The sequence below is a fragment of the Protopterus annectens genome, chromosome 13.part0, assembly GCF_019279795.1.
Source record: "Protopterus annectens isolate FY-2018-M chromosome 13.part0, PAN1.0, whole genome shotgun sequence".
In the NCBI taxonomy this organism is placed as follows: Eukaryota; Metazoa; Chordata; order Ceratodontiformes; family Protopteridae; genus Protopterus; species Protopterus annectens.
The window spans coordinates 294042575-294059147 of NC_056747.1; the positions used below are offsets into that span (position 1 = coordinate 294042575).

Consider the following 16573-nt stretch of genomic DNA (forward strand, 5'->3'; position numbering starts at 1 on the left):
TTACATAGGGGAATACAAGAGACCTACAATGTTTATGAAACTTAAAAATTGTACCACTTTGTAATTTTCAGAGATATACATACTAATCCTACATCAATGATCATTACAAACGTATTTAGTACAGTTGTGTGAAAACTCATGATAAAACAGATGTATAAATAATATTATCACTGATACAAGATAGGACTCCCTCTCTCCTGCACTTGGTGTGTGGGCATGTTCGGTCTGGTAACAGTCATACCAATTCTTGAACTTCTTTACTACTCTGCCCATTTCTGACCATCAGAATAGACCATAGCCTCCCTACAGTCAGTGACTTTATAATCATTATATCCGAGATGTTGCAAAAACTATAAACCATAAGATTCATATGCCGCTATAGTAAAATATTTTGCATTGCTTTATATCCTTAACTTTCAGTTTAGCTACCTAGATTCTGCTGCCTGTCACTGAAGCATTTGTTGGCACAGTAATTTTGCCTCCCTCTTTGAGGTCTACAAAAAAGAATACAAGTGTGCAATTTGAAGTCTTTTATAACCTGCCTTCATTTAGATAACCATGGATCAACACAACAGTCTCATCTAGTGATAGCATTTCTGGGCATAGAATAATTGGCAGGATACATTTTTATCTGCTGCAGTCATGGCCAATATAGAACTAGGAATCCTGCAGTAATGATACTATTATTCATAAATCTGCTCTTACTGGAAGTGATCACATATCTGTACTTTTACCCACTCCAACTAATGACCACTGCCTTTGCACTGGAATGAGACAGGTACATTGACTGCCTCTGCATAAACAAGTTGGCTTCCAATTAGCAATGCGAGACCCACTACTGAGTCCTGCAAATATGAAAACATAAATAGATGTACTCAGGAAATACAGCAGATTTCAGAATTCAGAGTATATCATTAAGTCATCCAAGTATAAAAGCATGTAATGGCATCTTGCCTCAAAACCATGGAGGTATCCAAGGAAAATTCATTCACTGACAAGGTTTACAGTAATATGGAAAAAGAACATTTCAACAGTACCTTCTTATTTACTGGCATGAGATGTGCCTTTTAAACTGCAGGTTACAATCTGCTGCTGAAAACTATCCTTTTATGGCTTTTTAGGTGAAGCACTAAAATGGCTCACTAATTATCTAAGAGGACATGTCAAGTTATAGCATGTGACATTAGTTCTTTTACCTGTGGTGCACCCCAAGGGTCAGTGCTTGGACCACTCCTCTTTTCACTGTTCCTCAACACCACCCTTTTTCCCATTTTCTACATGGGATCAAGGTGTTGTTTCAACCATCGCCATCTCTGTCTATTCAGTGTCATTCTCCTTCCTTATTTGACACTCACACCTGACTGTCACAGTTCTTCTCTCACACAATCCATCCACCTCTTTCCCTCATTTATTCTTGTCTGTCCCACATATTCTTCACCAGAATGCCTTCTGCTTTTATGCACATGGACCCAAACCACTGTAATCTATTCTCTTTGACCATTTCTGCAAATGGAGCGACATTAGCTTCTGCGCTTATGCCCTCATTTCTTCATCTGCATCCTACCACTCATCACAGGCACTTCATCTCCATCACCTCTAGCTTCTTCAACTACTCTGCCATTACTGCCCAGTTTTCTGCACCATACAGTAGTACTGGTCACACCACTGTTTTGTACACCTTACCTTTCAGCTTCTTTGGCATTTGTCTGTCATACATCACCACCTGACAGTATGCTACTTGGCTGCAGCCTCTCTGATTCTCGCTTTGCCCTCCTCTTTCAGACTTCCCTTCTTCTCAACCAGCCTTCCCAGATATTTGAAGTTGTTAACCTGTTCCACTGTCTTCCCTTCTATCTCAGTTCTCAGCTTCTTCTGAATTACCCGTTTGCTGCTATTATAACTGTCTCATCTTTACTCAATTTCATCCCATGCATCTTAAGGTTTGCATTCCAATCCCTTATCCTTTGCTGAAGTTCTTGCTCAGAGTCCAACTGTAATGCCAAATCATCTACATATAGCAACTTTGTTAATCAGTCCCATCTGAATTGTTTGCTAATGTAGTCTGTCACCAGTATGAACAACAGTGGGCTCAAAGATGAACCATTATGCACACTCACTCCCAGTAGGAACCCCCTCTGTGAGACCAAACACTGTTTGTACTTGAGTCATTGGGTCCTTATACATAGCCTGTGACAACAGTACCAATGTTTCTGGGATTTTAAACAACCACAGGACTACCTAAATCAGCTTTCTTGGGACCTTGTCATATGCTTTTTCCAAGTCTAGGAATGGCAAGTTGGACTCTTTCCTCACCTCTAGCTTCTTCTCAAGTATCTGTTTCACTGCAAATGTTGGGTCAGTTGTGCTGCAGCCTATTTCATTTATCAGTCACCCTCTCCAGAACTTTCATGCAGTGTGACAGGAGTCTGATACCTCTACACTGCCCACAGTTGTGAATGTCCCCTTTGTTCTGGAACACTTGGACTAGTTTACTAAATCTCCAGTCATCTCCTCTTTTCACTGTTTTTACTAACTTAACAACAGAATTACCTGACTTAAGCTGCATGCTGATGACACTGACCAGAAAATCCCATCTGACTACTACTGGCCTAAAACATGCCCTACAAAAGGACGCCCGCCTTTTATGGAACTGGCTACTGTCATAAATGTAATTATCATTTGTACAAAATCCACAGTACAGTATTCAGTACATCTCAGTGCTTTAGCCGGAATCAGCTATGACAATTTCAAACCCAACTAGAAGTCCACTACCATAAGTCATAAGACAAAAATGCTTGGGCATTTAGCTTTGACCAAAGATGATCATTGCACCTTCACACACAAAATACTATGTATGAAGTCCTGTTGTGACCAAAATGTGCTAACAAAATCATACACTTGTCAGCTTGGGAGGTCGTGGTCAGCAGACCATGTTACTTTGCCAAGAATGGTCTATACCTTTACCCTCTAAGCTTTTGAATACTAGATAAGGCTTTGTCCATCCCCATAGTGCCTTTTTTAGAGAATGCCAAACTGACAAACCTACTGATACAACAAAATCAACTCAATAGAACTGCAAGGTGTTACTGCTCAATGCCAGGAGCCTAAATAATAAAAAAAAACTACACTCCCTCCAAGCCCTCCACACACTTGAGAATATAGATATCTCTCCAGTTACTGAGACATGGTTTAAAGCAGCAGTGTACTCTGGCAGTGCAAGGGTTCAGTGCCTTTCACACCTTTAGACCAGAAGCTGCACAGACATGGCTTAAATGTGGAGATCTCAATATAAATCAATAACAAGCATACCTCTGGGCTGGTCAAACAGGATGACATGCTGGAGCTCCACCACATGCAGATCACCACAGACAAAATCCTATACCATATCCTAGCCAGCTAGGTCACCCTCCATGTCCCACAAATCCCACAATGCATACTTGGACCTACTGCAGACACCCACCATCCAACCTTACATCCTACTCATGGAAGACTTTAATAACCACTCTATAGACATGAGTATCCTACACAGCCTTAAATCTACAGGCACAGAGATTACTGGACTTTGTACATACAAACACGCCCACTAGAGGCTTCAACATACTGACCTTGTGCTCACAAATAGGGGAGAATGCTGCATCCCTCCAATGTCTCATCCTCTCTGGTAAGGTCTGACCATAAAGCTGTTTCCTTCAAAATCAAAATAATCTCTGTAATCCCATTAAAACCAGTAACAGAAACCATTCCAAGGCAAACTACCTGTTATTATGTGATGGTTTGTCAAAAATCAATACCCTGCAAACCGCAGGAACACACCAGCCTATGCTAAATTGCTCACAGAAACTCTGTACAACCACATCAATGACTGCATAAAGGCTGTTGTAATTACCAGAACTAGTTCCAGAAACAACCACCCTGGCGGCATCCCAAATTAAACAACAAAAGGAAAAAAAAATGATGGCAAAAGTCAGGATGGGTAAGTCCCATAAAGATAAAAGCTCTCGCAAAGTAAACAGGCAACTAAGAGGGCTAATTAGGTCAAGCAAAGCCAACTCTGGGGAGAAGATAACCTCCCAGGTTATGGTTAGATAACCATAAGGCCTTTTACAGCTATGTCAGAAACCTCAAGGCCAGCACACAGCAATGTGCTGAACTGGTGGCTAATGGTGCCACATTCACCATGCCTGATGACATGGTGAACCTATTAGCAAACAAATTCAGTTCCAACTTTACCCCTTCTGTCATGCCCAACCATTCTTCCCTTCAAACATGCCCCTTCCAACTATAACTAGGGAGCATGTACTGGTTGCAGTTATTAAAGCCAAGAACACGGCATCATTGGGTCCTGATAACATTCCAAGATGCAATAGTCTAAAATACGACTTATCAGGACCCCTGGAGTCATTATTTAACTACAGTCTTAAAACAGGCTTTGTACCATGTGAACAAAAAAATGTGACAGTCACCCCCTTCATAAAGGACGACTCTCAACAGATCCTGGAAACTACAAGCCAACTAGTCTGACTAGTGTTATTTGCAAAGCCATGGAAAAAATTATTATGGAAATTATAACGACACAGGAGACCTCCGGACACTGGAACCATCCCGGTTTGGCATTGTCAAAGGAAGTTCATGCTTACTGAATCAGTGGACTTTCTTGAAAACGTCATTAAGGAAATGGTTGAGGAGAAAACTGTGCATACTGCCTACCTAAATCTGGCTATGGCATTTGATACAATACCCTACTCTGATGTTGCCAACAATCTTACAGAACTAGTTATAAATCACTTTATAATACATTGGATAGTTTGCTGGCAAACTGATAGGACCCCAAGAGGTTAGAATCAGTTAGGCCACCTCCACAAAGAGACTAGTCAACAGTAAAGTCCACCAGGGCTCTGCGTAAGGCCCATTCCTATTTGACATCTACTTCTCAGATGTCAAAGCCAATGTTAAAGGCCTCTGGCTAACCAGCAGTCACTTACCCCCCCCCCCCCAAGATGAGAACACCCTTCAGGAAGGTCTAATACAGACAAATGCTTGGTGCCAAAGCCATGGGCTTCAAACCTAATAACAAGAAAGGGTATTGGGGAATTCTGGCACCCTAGATAACTACATCAATAAAAAAACCTAAAAGTTGGCACAGTAGTCAGGGATCTGGGAACTCATGTAGATAGTAACCTAGTCTTCGACCAACATGTGTCCAAGGTAGTAATAATTCCTTCTGTGTTGCTCCACTTATAAGCAAGGGAATGGCATCTAGGTCCAGAGAGGTCATCATACAATTGTACTCGGCCCTCATCAGGCCCATAATAGAGTATAATGTCCCCTTCAGTATCTACCTGACCAGACACATGCAGCAAATGGAATATCCACAAAGGTTCCTTACAAAATTAATACATGGAGTAGATATGATGTCTAATGCTGAATGCCTCAAAGCCCTGTCTGCTCGGTATCATACAGACTTCTGAGAGGTGATCTTTGCCTGGCATACAAGGTATCTCTGGACCCTGTTTTAACAATCTTTTGCACATCTGCAAAACAAACAGCATAAGATCTGCTAGATTAAAAGACTTAAATTTTGCTTGCAGCATAAATAGGACATGTTGTAGAGACAAATACGTTTCTCAGAGAATTCCCATTCTTTGGAACAGTCTCCCCATCCAAGTAAAGCAGAGTTCGTATCCCTCTTTAAGTGCAACAACTGGGACCAATGGATGGGTAATTGGAAATCCCCCCCAGTCTGGCTCCTATGTTTCTGATGGACAGAAGCAGCCAGTAAATGCCCCCCTATAAATCAAATTTGTGGGACACATTTTGGTTGCATGGCTAGGCTTTTAAGGACTCTAGTAGTCATTAGCCTAGTATACACCTATGAACCTATAAATTATCCATTATACCAACTAGTGAAATTACGACTGCTATCAGACTGAATGTGGTAATATATAAGCTTGGATATGCACTACCAATTACAGCCCTCAACTCCTCCTATAACACAGCCATTCTTCAAACAACTGAAAATAAGATCTTTCATTCCATTTCAATCTCCAGATCCCATGAACTCCACTGCTTAATAAAATACATTAGTTTTCCATTACAATAATGGCTAACCTGCTTCCAAATAGTTTATTATTTATACTATCAAATGTCAAGTACTGCATCTTCTGGCAAAAAGACTGGAGTTAAGAACTCCTGCTTCTCCAGTATGCAGTAACAACCAGAGTACCCCCTACTACCAGAGTCATCCTTTAACCTCACTTCTGGTGAGAAATATATTACAAAAACTCCAGCTGCCTTCTGGAACTTTCTACCATAATAAATTAGGTATTATAAAGAATACCCTATCCTCAGATCCTTACTCAAAGGCAATGCTTCTATATTCTATAAAGATACTTGATAAAGGCTAAAACTGTACATAACTGTTATAACTCTGATTCAGATTGAATGGATGAATTCAACTCCTGATCTTAATTGCATGCATTTTTGATCTGTTTCTATAAAACTTAATGACATCTTATCTAATATTTCACATACACTTTATTATATACTGGCAGATCCAGATAAATAATGTAACTAAACTATGTATCCTTTGAAAATTACATGCTCTTGTCTGGATCTGTATGTAATACCACAAAGTTCACTGGACTTTTTTAACTGAAAGCCAGTTGTATGTAATGTGGTACATTTCTTTTGCCAGATAACTCAAGTTGTGAGTGAAAAGTGTCTTTGGACAAGTTCACTTAGCCAGTTAACAAATGTAAATAAACCATAAAAGAAATAACTGAACATAAACAAAGTGTTTTTTTTTTGTGGGGGGGACTTTGTTCCTCTGTACCCACAGTGCACCTCACCCTGCTGAGATCAATGTAACCTGGGATAGGAGAATACTCTATGTACTGCATAGATTCATAGATATTCCAAGGTCACAGTCTCATGACCATTCTCTCCTTGCCAGTACCCTCGTTCAACAGGAACCTCATTTCCCTAAGAGGACCACACTGGTCACTCCCAGAATACATTTGTGGATACTCATCCAGTTATTTAGTTTATGTTTAAAGGAAGATAATAAGCTGCTCTGCTCAACATACAAGGGAGGTTTACTCCAGAGATTTGGGAAGTGCTGTGTTATTAACCTGTCCCTCCACTGTGTTTTATTTATCTGTTGGTGAAGAAATTAGAGGTCCAGGACAATCAGGTCTCAAAGTGTGGTAAGCGAAACAGAGCTATCAACTCAAAAGTCTGTAAGACACTGAAGTAAAGAGATACAGCTTCCAGGCTCTCTTGGTAGCTCAGGGACTTTAGGCCTGTGATCTTGCTGGTTAGGAACCTTTGGGGTCTTTCTAATTGTTTCATACATTTAGTGAGAAACATCCTAAAGGGGGTGTTATACTTGATAACTCTCCTGACCAATGACAATTATAAAGGTTTGAGTACCTCTTTAGAACTTGGTGATATTCCTTGGCAATTAGCTCGGTTAAATAAAAGCATTCCCTGACAACCGTTGTTAAATGATGGTTAAAAGAAAGGCAGCTATCAACCCAAGTGCCTAGGTCCCTAACTACATTTTCATTTTGTAGACGTGTGCTATTTAGATAGTAAGATGACAGGAGTGACACTGTCTACAAAAAGTGATGATCGTGTTTTATTACTTAGTTTGAGACTGTTTTTAGTACACCAAGAGTTTACTAGGGAGAGTTCATTCTGGAGGGGGGGCATGGATGTCACAGGGGGACACATATCTTACACAGCAATCGGCTACAAACGTTGTTAGCCAGAGATCTTGGCTGTCTGCTGTCTGGGGATCTGAGAAGTAATTACCAAAAAGGAAAGGTCCCTGCACTGACCCCTGAGGGGCACCACTAACCATTTTCATAATTTCTGAAAAGGCACCAGTAACGGTCATTGTCGGCTTTGGTCTTTTAGCTAGTTTGCTATCTACCTTACTACTATACCTCTCATCCTGGAAACATCAAAAATCTGGACAAAGGCCCATGAAAAGTAGGTACAACTGGCCAAAATCTGGACACTAACATAATTAAGCAAATTGAAGAACAGATAAAATAAACACAAAATGTAATGCTCTCTATATAGTTAAGTGACTCCCCTAAAAAAAAACAAAAAACAAAAAACAAACAAAAAAAAAACAGAAAAGACAAAATGACCAAAAATAACCCTTAAAACAGAGAATATACTAATTTGCAGCATTGTGCTACAGAATGCCTCAGTGGCAAAACTGACTCCACAGTCCTTAGGTGTGTACCATGTTAGCAATTCATGAAGCTCCTTAGACGTTTTTTTTTTGCCCTTATATTTCAGTATGAACAGCCCATATAAATACAATTTATGGATCTGGGTTAAATCCTTGCTACAAATCACAGTTTGCAAGGAGTTTCCATGTCCTTCCCATGTCTGAATGGGTTTCTCCAGTTACTCCTGATTCCTCCCCAAATGAGTGTCTAACCTAAATTGTATGCAACACCTCCATAAACAAATTTATAAACACACACACACACACACACACACACACACACACACACACACACACACACACACACACACACACACACACACACACCTACCTTTTCCCTTGTAGCCCACAACATAGTTTAAAAGGGTCTAGAGGTCAGCAATTTTCCCTCATATTTGTGATTATCATATTCAAAATATGTGCACCCCTAGTAAGTGTGCAGATAAGCTGTTCCAGTGTGTTTGCAATGACAAAATCCAAGAATCTACAGGCTGTGTATGTATGCATCCCAGTTTATGGTGGCATTGTTGAAATCACCCATGAATATGGTGTTTGGCTGAATTGTGAGTGACTCCAGTACATTCAAGCATGTGGCATGGTTATCCTGGGTCATAGAATAGGACTTATAGCTAGCAAGTAATTGCTATTGGATTTTACCCATTATTAGTTGGACATGGAGTAGCTCAAGCATCTCATATTGTTTGTCCAATCTTGAGATGCACTTACTTTTTACATAAATTGATACACCTCCACCTCTTTCTTGTGTGCTAGCTGGTCAAAATGTGTAGAATACATTATAGTTTTGTACTGCCAAGGTGCCTTCTGCAGCTTTAAACCATGTCTCAGTAACAGCACAGATGTCAATAGTCTCCAGGATGAGGAGCACTTCCAGGGAGTGGAGCTTCTTGTTGAGACTTCTAACATTGATCAGTAACACTTTTAGTTTATTTTGCATAGAATATTCTATGCTGGATGGTTTATCACACTGGCATTATCTAAAAAAAGCATTATAAGGGTGGATAACATTTTGGCCAAAATCCAAAAGCCATCCCTGGCAAAGCAGTGTGGTCTGTCAATCATGTCCATGTACTCCCATGCTGACAAAGATTGGACTTCCTTAGGATGGCACCAGTAACAAAACCAATTGTCAAAGTCAATCTTCAGTTTATACTGTGGAGAAGGTAGAACGCTACTCAGAAAGCTCCATCATGTCTCACTTCACATAATATTGGAATAAATGAAAGTAGTAGGCATGGTCTAACAGCTTTTTAGGTTAATGTCCTTCTGGGTAACCTTCAAAACAACACAGACAACACATACTAGTTATGAGGTCGATACTACCAACATGGAAATTTCAACAAAATGCAAATTAAAGGTCATGCTGCTAAACGCCAAGTCTAAACATGAAACTGCACTAATCGCAAGCAATCTTAACCCTAAGAGATGCTGACATTTGTGCAGTCACAGAAACCTGGTTCAAAGCTGTGGAGAGCACCCCAGGCCTACCTGGTTACTCATCCTGTCATACATTTAGACCCCAAACTGTGGGCAGCAAATCCAAAACAGGATGAGATTCAATATGTATTAAAGACACACACCTCCAGGCTGGTCAAACAGTATGACGCACAGGAGACACTCCAGATGCTGTTAACCATTGACAAGACCCCTATTCAAATTATAGCTAGCTACAGGCCCCAAAATTTGACTCATGATGCCTACTCCACCTATCTGGACCTCTTTGAATCTATCAAGATTCAACCCTTTACACTGATCCTGGGCGACTTTAATTACCCACCCATAGATTAGGAAAAACTATTCATGCCAGAATACAAATGCCCAGAGATTTCTCGACTTTATCAATGCAAATGCCTTGGAACAGCTAGTCGATACCCCCACAAGAAGTGATAATATCTTGGACTTGGTATTACCCAACATGAGTAACCACTGCAGCTCCCCTACAGTATCATCTTCCCTGGTAAGATCCGACCATAAGGTGGTCACTTTCAAAGTCACCATCTCTCCTGACCCCCCTCTAGCTAGGGTCAGACATAAAAACTTCTACAAAGCTGATTACAACCTCCTGAGGGATAGTATAAACAGCTTCACAGCCCCCATCCCCTCTGCAGGAACTGGCACCAATATCCATATCTACATGAAAGTACTACACAAGCATTTATATAGAAGCATGGAATTAAGAAAGCCTGACAGGACAAAATCATCCTCTGCAAGGAAGAGTAAACCTGTCTGATGGACATCTACAATAAATAAACTATATAACAAAAGGAAAAAAAAATGTGTCCAGGACCAAGGAGGAGCAGGTGCCCAACTGGAAGCAATCTCTCCTTAGCCTGAACAAGCAAATAAGAGGACTAGTGAAATCTTCTAAAGCCAACTTCGAGTTCAGATTGGCCACATTTACTACAGACAATCATAAAGCCTTCTACACATATGTCCGCTATCTCAAAGAAAGCACCCAGATCTGTTCAGAACTGGTGGTGAAGGACACCACATACACAAATGCTGTAGATATAGCCAATCTACTGGTTGACAGATTTGGTGAAAACTTCACCCCTCTGTCCCCCATCAGTAAATCAGGACATCCCCAGTACCTGCCCCCACCCCTTATCTCTAGGGAACAGATCATCACTGCCCTCTTAATGGCAAAAAATACAGCCTCCATGGGACCCGATAACTTCCCAGGCTGCATCCTACATGAACTTGCAACACCATTAGGCACCCTATTCAACCAAACCTGAGTACTGGTGTTGTCCCAGCCTAGTGGAGTACCACCCACTGTCATCCCTTTACACAAAGGTAGAGCATCCACCAATCTGGGAAATTATAGACCCATCAGCCGACCTAGCCTGATCTGCAAGGCCATGGAATGGATCATGGACCTCATTAACATGAACACTGGCAACCTCCAAACACTTGACCCCACACGGTTTGGCTTTGTCAAGGGCAGGTCATGTCTGTTAAATTTGGTTGACTTCTTTGAAACAGTCACCAAAGCCATGGACAAGAGGAAGATCGTGCACACTGCCTACCTTGGCCTGGCCAAAGCCTTTGACACTATTCCCCACTCGGGCATAATAGATAAACTCTCTCAACTAGGCATAAATCCATATGTTACCAGATGGGTAGCTAACTGGCTCACTGACAGAACCCACCTAATCAAAATAGGGGAAGCCACCTCAAGCAGCAAACCTGTAATGAGTGGCATACCACAGGGATCCATCCTGGGGCCTCTGTTATTTGATATATACTTCTCTGAAGTGCAGGCCAAAAGCAGTGGGCTATGGCTGACCAAGTTTGCAGATGACTGCAACCTGGACACAGTCATCAATTCCCCAAGTGATGTGGACGTTCTCCAAGAGGGTCTCATCCAAACAAATGACTGGTGCCAGAAACATGGCCTCAAGCTGAATGGCAAAAAATACATCATCATCCCTTTTGGGGAGAGTGATGTCCCTACACATTATCACATTAATAACAATGTCCTAAGTACGCAATCTGTAGTAAAGGATTTGGGCACCCAGGTTGATAGCAACCTGACTTTTGACCACCACGTTGTTTCCACTGTATGGAAATCTTTCTACATGGCCCACCTCATAAGTAAGGGTATCTCATCCAGGGACAAAAAGGTCAGAACATCCCTGTATTATTCCCTTATAAGGCCAATTATCGGGTACAGTGCCCCCTTCAGCATATACCTCGCAAAGCACATGCAGTAGCTGGAGAGACCACAGAGGTTCCTAACCAGAAGAATCCAGGGCCTCAAACATCTTTTTCTGCTATTATCTTTGTTCAAATGTAACTCTCACAATGAACCAAGTCAAATGCATACTTACTACAATATTCTCAATAATATATCCTTACCTATGTAGAATTCAAAGATTAGCACTAATGTAATTAATTTGTGTGTTTTTTTTTTTTTTTTTTTAAGGAGTATAAATGTTGTTTAGAGCTTTTCTCCTTGAGCCTCCACTGAAAATGATCTTTCTGAGTTTTTCATTTTCTGAGGTGAGGACAGACTCATCAATTTTCATGGAACCTAACAGGCTTAACTTAATACCACATTATGACATAATGAAATGGCGCAAAAATATACAGACACATGTTAAATCTTATGCCTAGATGTTGTGCTACTCTTCTGACTTACAGATTCATCAGAAATAGTGCTGGTCCGTGAACGACTTGGAACAGGTGAGCAAATCCAATATCTCCCATCTGTAAACTGGATGATGAAGCAGAGCCAAAAGAGATGAAAAAAGAAACACACAAAAAAAAAGAGTTACATAAAATGAGAAGACAAATAGACCATGAGGTAACGATTTGCAGAAGAGGTATGCAAGGTAAGAGAACTGAATATCATAAGCAATGACCAAACTGTGTTTTCCACTAGAAGTTAGGAAGGAAAAGGAAGGCAGAACTGAACTGGGCAAAGAAATAAGCACAACACACAAAATCAGCCCAATGTAAGTAATGGATTAGGCACACCAAAGGGATGCAAGGAAAGGCATTCTGGGTAATCTATCATGCATGGCATCGGCAGACAGCTCGTCTGTGAAACTGGATTATGGAATGCCTCTTGATTCCACTAGTCATTTTTTTCTCCCTATAGATGACTACCTAGACAGCCCTTAGATGATGTGACTTACAGTATTTTATTTTCCAGTTTCTACACTTGTTTCACTTCCCAGTGCTGTGTGTGAGCAAAACCCGATTGTAATACGAGCCAGGATATCGGTAACACTTTAATGGCACATGATACCCACAGTGTAGTTCATATATTAGCTGCAAAAAGAAAAACCTTTAAAAATCAAAATAATGGACAAGACATGCCGTGTCACTGTTAACAGACACAATGTGTTACAAAAAAACAAGTCCCCTTTACATTGCTACTACATAACCTACCTACTGAATGACCACCAGGTTGGCACTCTTGGTCATCCAGCCTTCTAAAATCACATTAGCAGTAATCCGTGCATCTATTTTTCATCTATGCAATACAATTTATCCACTAAACACCTATCTAAGAAACAGGAATTACTTGAAACATCTTGGTTTTAAAACAGTGGAAATGTATTCAGGAACTGGGCCGTGGGAGGGAGGGAACATCCACAGTCAGTGGGGTGACACCACAAAAGGAAAACATATATTCAAAACTTATTGTCTGGAAAATTACCTTGTGATCATGCTGTCTTATTTTTTAAATGCAGTACACAGTTCTAACACTCTGAAAAACTCAACATTTCAGAGAAACTGTATTGTTTCCCTTTCTCCTTGGGAAAAAGTTCTAAAGAATAATAAAAATGAATGTCCGTGAAAACATCCCTATTGAACATGCAGTACCCTTACCTGACAGAATTACTCTCACGATGCTGTCAGTGAAAAGGCAGATCACCTCTGAAAGGGAAGTAATCAAATATTTCCATGAAAACTGATCCTTTTACCTTCTGTGTGCAGAATAACAGCAACAAATGCCCGATTCTTCTCATTCTACTGTTTCATATTACAGCATGCTGTGGTGACCGGGGGGAGGGGGGTTGTTGTTAGCACCTCATGTTTGTATGGCAATATATATAAAATGCTATTTTTACTGCAAATATACATAGTATGAATGGATCACTCATTCACTCATTCAATACAGTTAATAAAGCCAAAACATGAACTATTAACATATAGCTTTGTATAAATATAAAGTGAGTTGGGAGGTTGACATAATGGTTAAGGTGTTTACCTTACAAACACAAGGTGCTGGGTTTGATTCTCACATGGGGTTATTGGCCAGGCTTAAAATGGCCTACAAGGGCAGTTAGCCTAGTACTGATCTATGAACCTATGAGAGAGACAGAGAATCCCCATGATGGAACTACTAAAACATCACATAACATGTTACTGAAAGGGCTGAAATGAGGTCAAGTTGCTATCTTATTTTGTACAAGGAAGCACAGGAGATAAAATGAAAGGATTAAAGCAACACTGCCTCCCTTTCAGACATGTACCGGTAATGTGGCACTGGGCCCCAATACATTTGCTCAGTTAAGGCTCCCTTACAACAGTAGTAGGATGACTAATATGTTACTTTAATTACTGTTATGACATATTTCCCCATGTCACATGGCCTGTCTCCCATCACTGTTTGGGGGTATTTCTAGCCAACTATACTTACTGACACTTCAAAATATAAAGTCAGGGATCTCTGAGACATTGCCCCAAAAAATCAGACTCAAGCATGAAGACAATGAAGTTAGAAACATGCATGCCTGACAGTTATATGAATAGCTGTAAGAAGTCCAAAAAAAGTGTATTCTTCAACAGTAGGGCACCTAAAGAACTCTGGAAGCATGGTCACAGACTCCTAAATATAGTTTCTAATAAGGATGAAACAGACTGTAATCTTCCTCAGAATAAACACAGAAGTTTCTAAGAATACAGCAAGATAACAATACAATAAACCCCAAAAATGACATGAAAACACCTACACAGTTAAGGGAAACAAAGAGATACATGGTACCTATTTTGTCATTGAGCTAATGTCAGTACATTTAATAGATAATATTTAAAAAGCCAAGGGAGTAGATACCAGGGAACTCAAGTTCCTTCTCCTGTGCAATTTTGACAATCATTTGGTGAAGAGGCCAACTTTAAAGCAACAAAAATGAATAAAGGTCTGGGCAGGATGAATTAAGAATGCAGGCTGAGAGCCTTCTGTTTTACATATGAACAGTCTGACAGACAGAAGGGATAGTGGAAGATGGGGAAATGATCATATGGACCTCAAATATTCTTAGAAAGAATGCATCTTGGACAGAGTTTAAGAGGAAGAGTGTAGTGAGCATGACTGGAAGAATAAGGAAGGTGGACACAGATGGGAAAAGGGACAGAACTACTTTGCCAGGGAATGATTAACACATGAAATTCCATATCCTTTTGAGAGGTGTGGAATTCAACACACTTGATAAGGAAGAGTGGTAGGGGGTCAGCTTTGCAGGAGCTACATGCATTTTATAACAGAACTGACAGACTGTTTAATCTCTGCCCATTAGCACATTTTTGGCCATATTTCCCCTTTCCTCAGTGACCATCAGGATTCTCTCAGTCCATTTGCTCCATCACCCATTACTTCCCCGAGGGGTTGATAGCCCTGAAGCTCACATTCATCCCTCCTGGGGTAAAGAGCCAAACTGCAGACAGCCATTACACATAAAATAGCAGAGTGTTTGTTGTCCTTTAAGGACATAACCAAACTTGCAAGTATAGCACTGTTCCAGGGTTCAGTGTGCAAGGGCATGTCACTCACTTTACAAGGTATGTAAGCTCTCAAGACAGCACTGCACCCCCCCCCCAAACCAGCAGTCCCAAGCGACTGCAAGTCTCCCAAGGGATTTTACAACAGAACTGCATGTCTGGACATGTGACACACACCATCTTCCCTGAAAACAGGTGAGCCAAAAAAGCTGCATCACTCCTTCCTTTCCTTATGCCACATCCAGCCAGCACCCAAGCCTATTGTCTGAACTCGGGTAACCTAGGTTGTAGACAGGGATTCACCCCTCTGTCACCACAGAGCTGGTGGCTTTGTCCATTAGCAGATTCCATATATGCATGACCTTTCTTTGATGCGGAGTTCACCTGAATGTAAACTAGCAACTATATTTTCAGATCCAGTGTGTGTGTGTATACACACACACTACAACTTCAGCTGCAGTGTGTGTATGTGTGTGTGTGTGTGTGTGTGTGTGTGTGTGTGTGTGTGTGTGTGTGTGTGTGTGTATATATATATATATGTGTGTGTGTGTGTGTGTGTGTAAATATATATATATATATATATATATATATATATATATATATATATATATACACACACACACACACACACACACACACACACATATATATATATATATATATATATATATATATATATATATATATATATAAAACCATGCCCTGTTGTCTTTATAAGTCCTTAGTTTCATGCTAGAACATGCTTCTGCATCCAGTATTTCTGTGCTGTTTCTGGGTTATAGGGTACATGTATTTGAATGCATATGTATAATATATATGTGATAACACAGATGGAAACACTGCATATGATGCTTGTATTTAAACAGGCAGGATGGCTTGTTTGCAATGCATCATCAGTCACTATTAGCATCTTGTTAACTCTCCTCCTTACTCAGCCCTTTGTTGTTTGGAGTCACTATGAAATTGTGCTTTCACAGATACAGTGGTGAGGTTTCATAGATCTTGAGGTCAGTGGACTGTTTAATCAAGAGCTAGGGCTCCATGTTTTGTAACGGTAAGCAGAGGGACATGAAC

The 16573-nt window shown here is 40.5% G+C and overlaps 1 protein-coding gene across 7 annotated transcripts in view; it reads right to left on the reverse strand.

Annotated features, from left to right (window-relative positions):
• PIP5K1C (phosphatidylinositol-4-phosphate 5-kinase type 1 gamma) overlaps positions 1-16573 on the reverse strand; it is a 1117364-nt gene that overhangs the window by 29538 nt on the left and 1071253 nt on the right. For 5 of the 7 annotated variants that reach the window (XM_044053870.1, XM_044053872.1, XM_044053871.1 and 2 more), the window contains one exon: positions 12408-12482. The exons of the other annotated variants lie outside the window; for them this stretch is intronic. In XM_044053870.1, coding sequence (XP_043909805.1) covers positions 12408-12482 — 75 coding nt within the window. The remainder of the gene's footprint in view (positions 1-12407; positions 12483-16573) is intronic. 7 annotated transcript variants of the gene reach the window in all.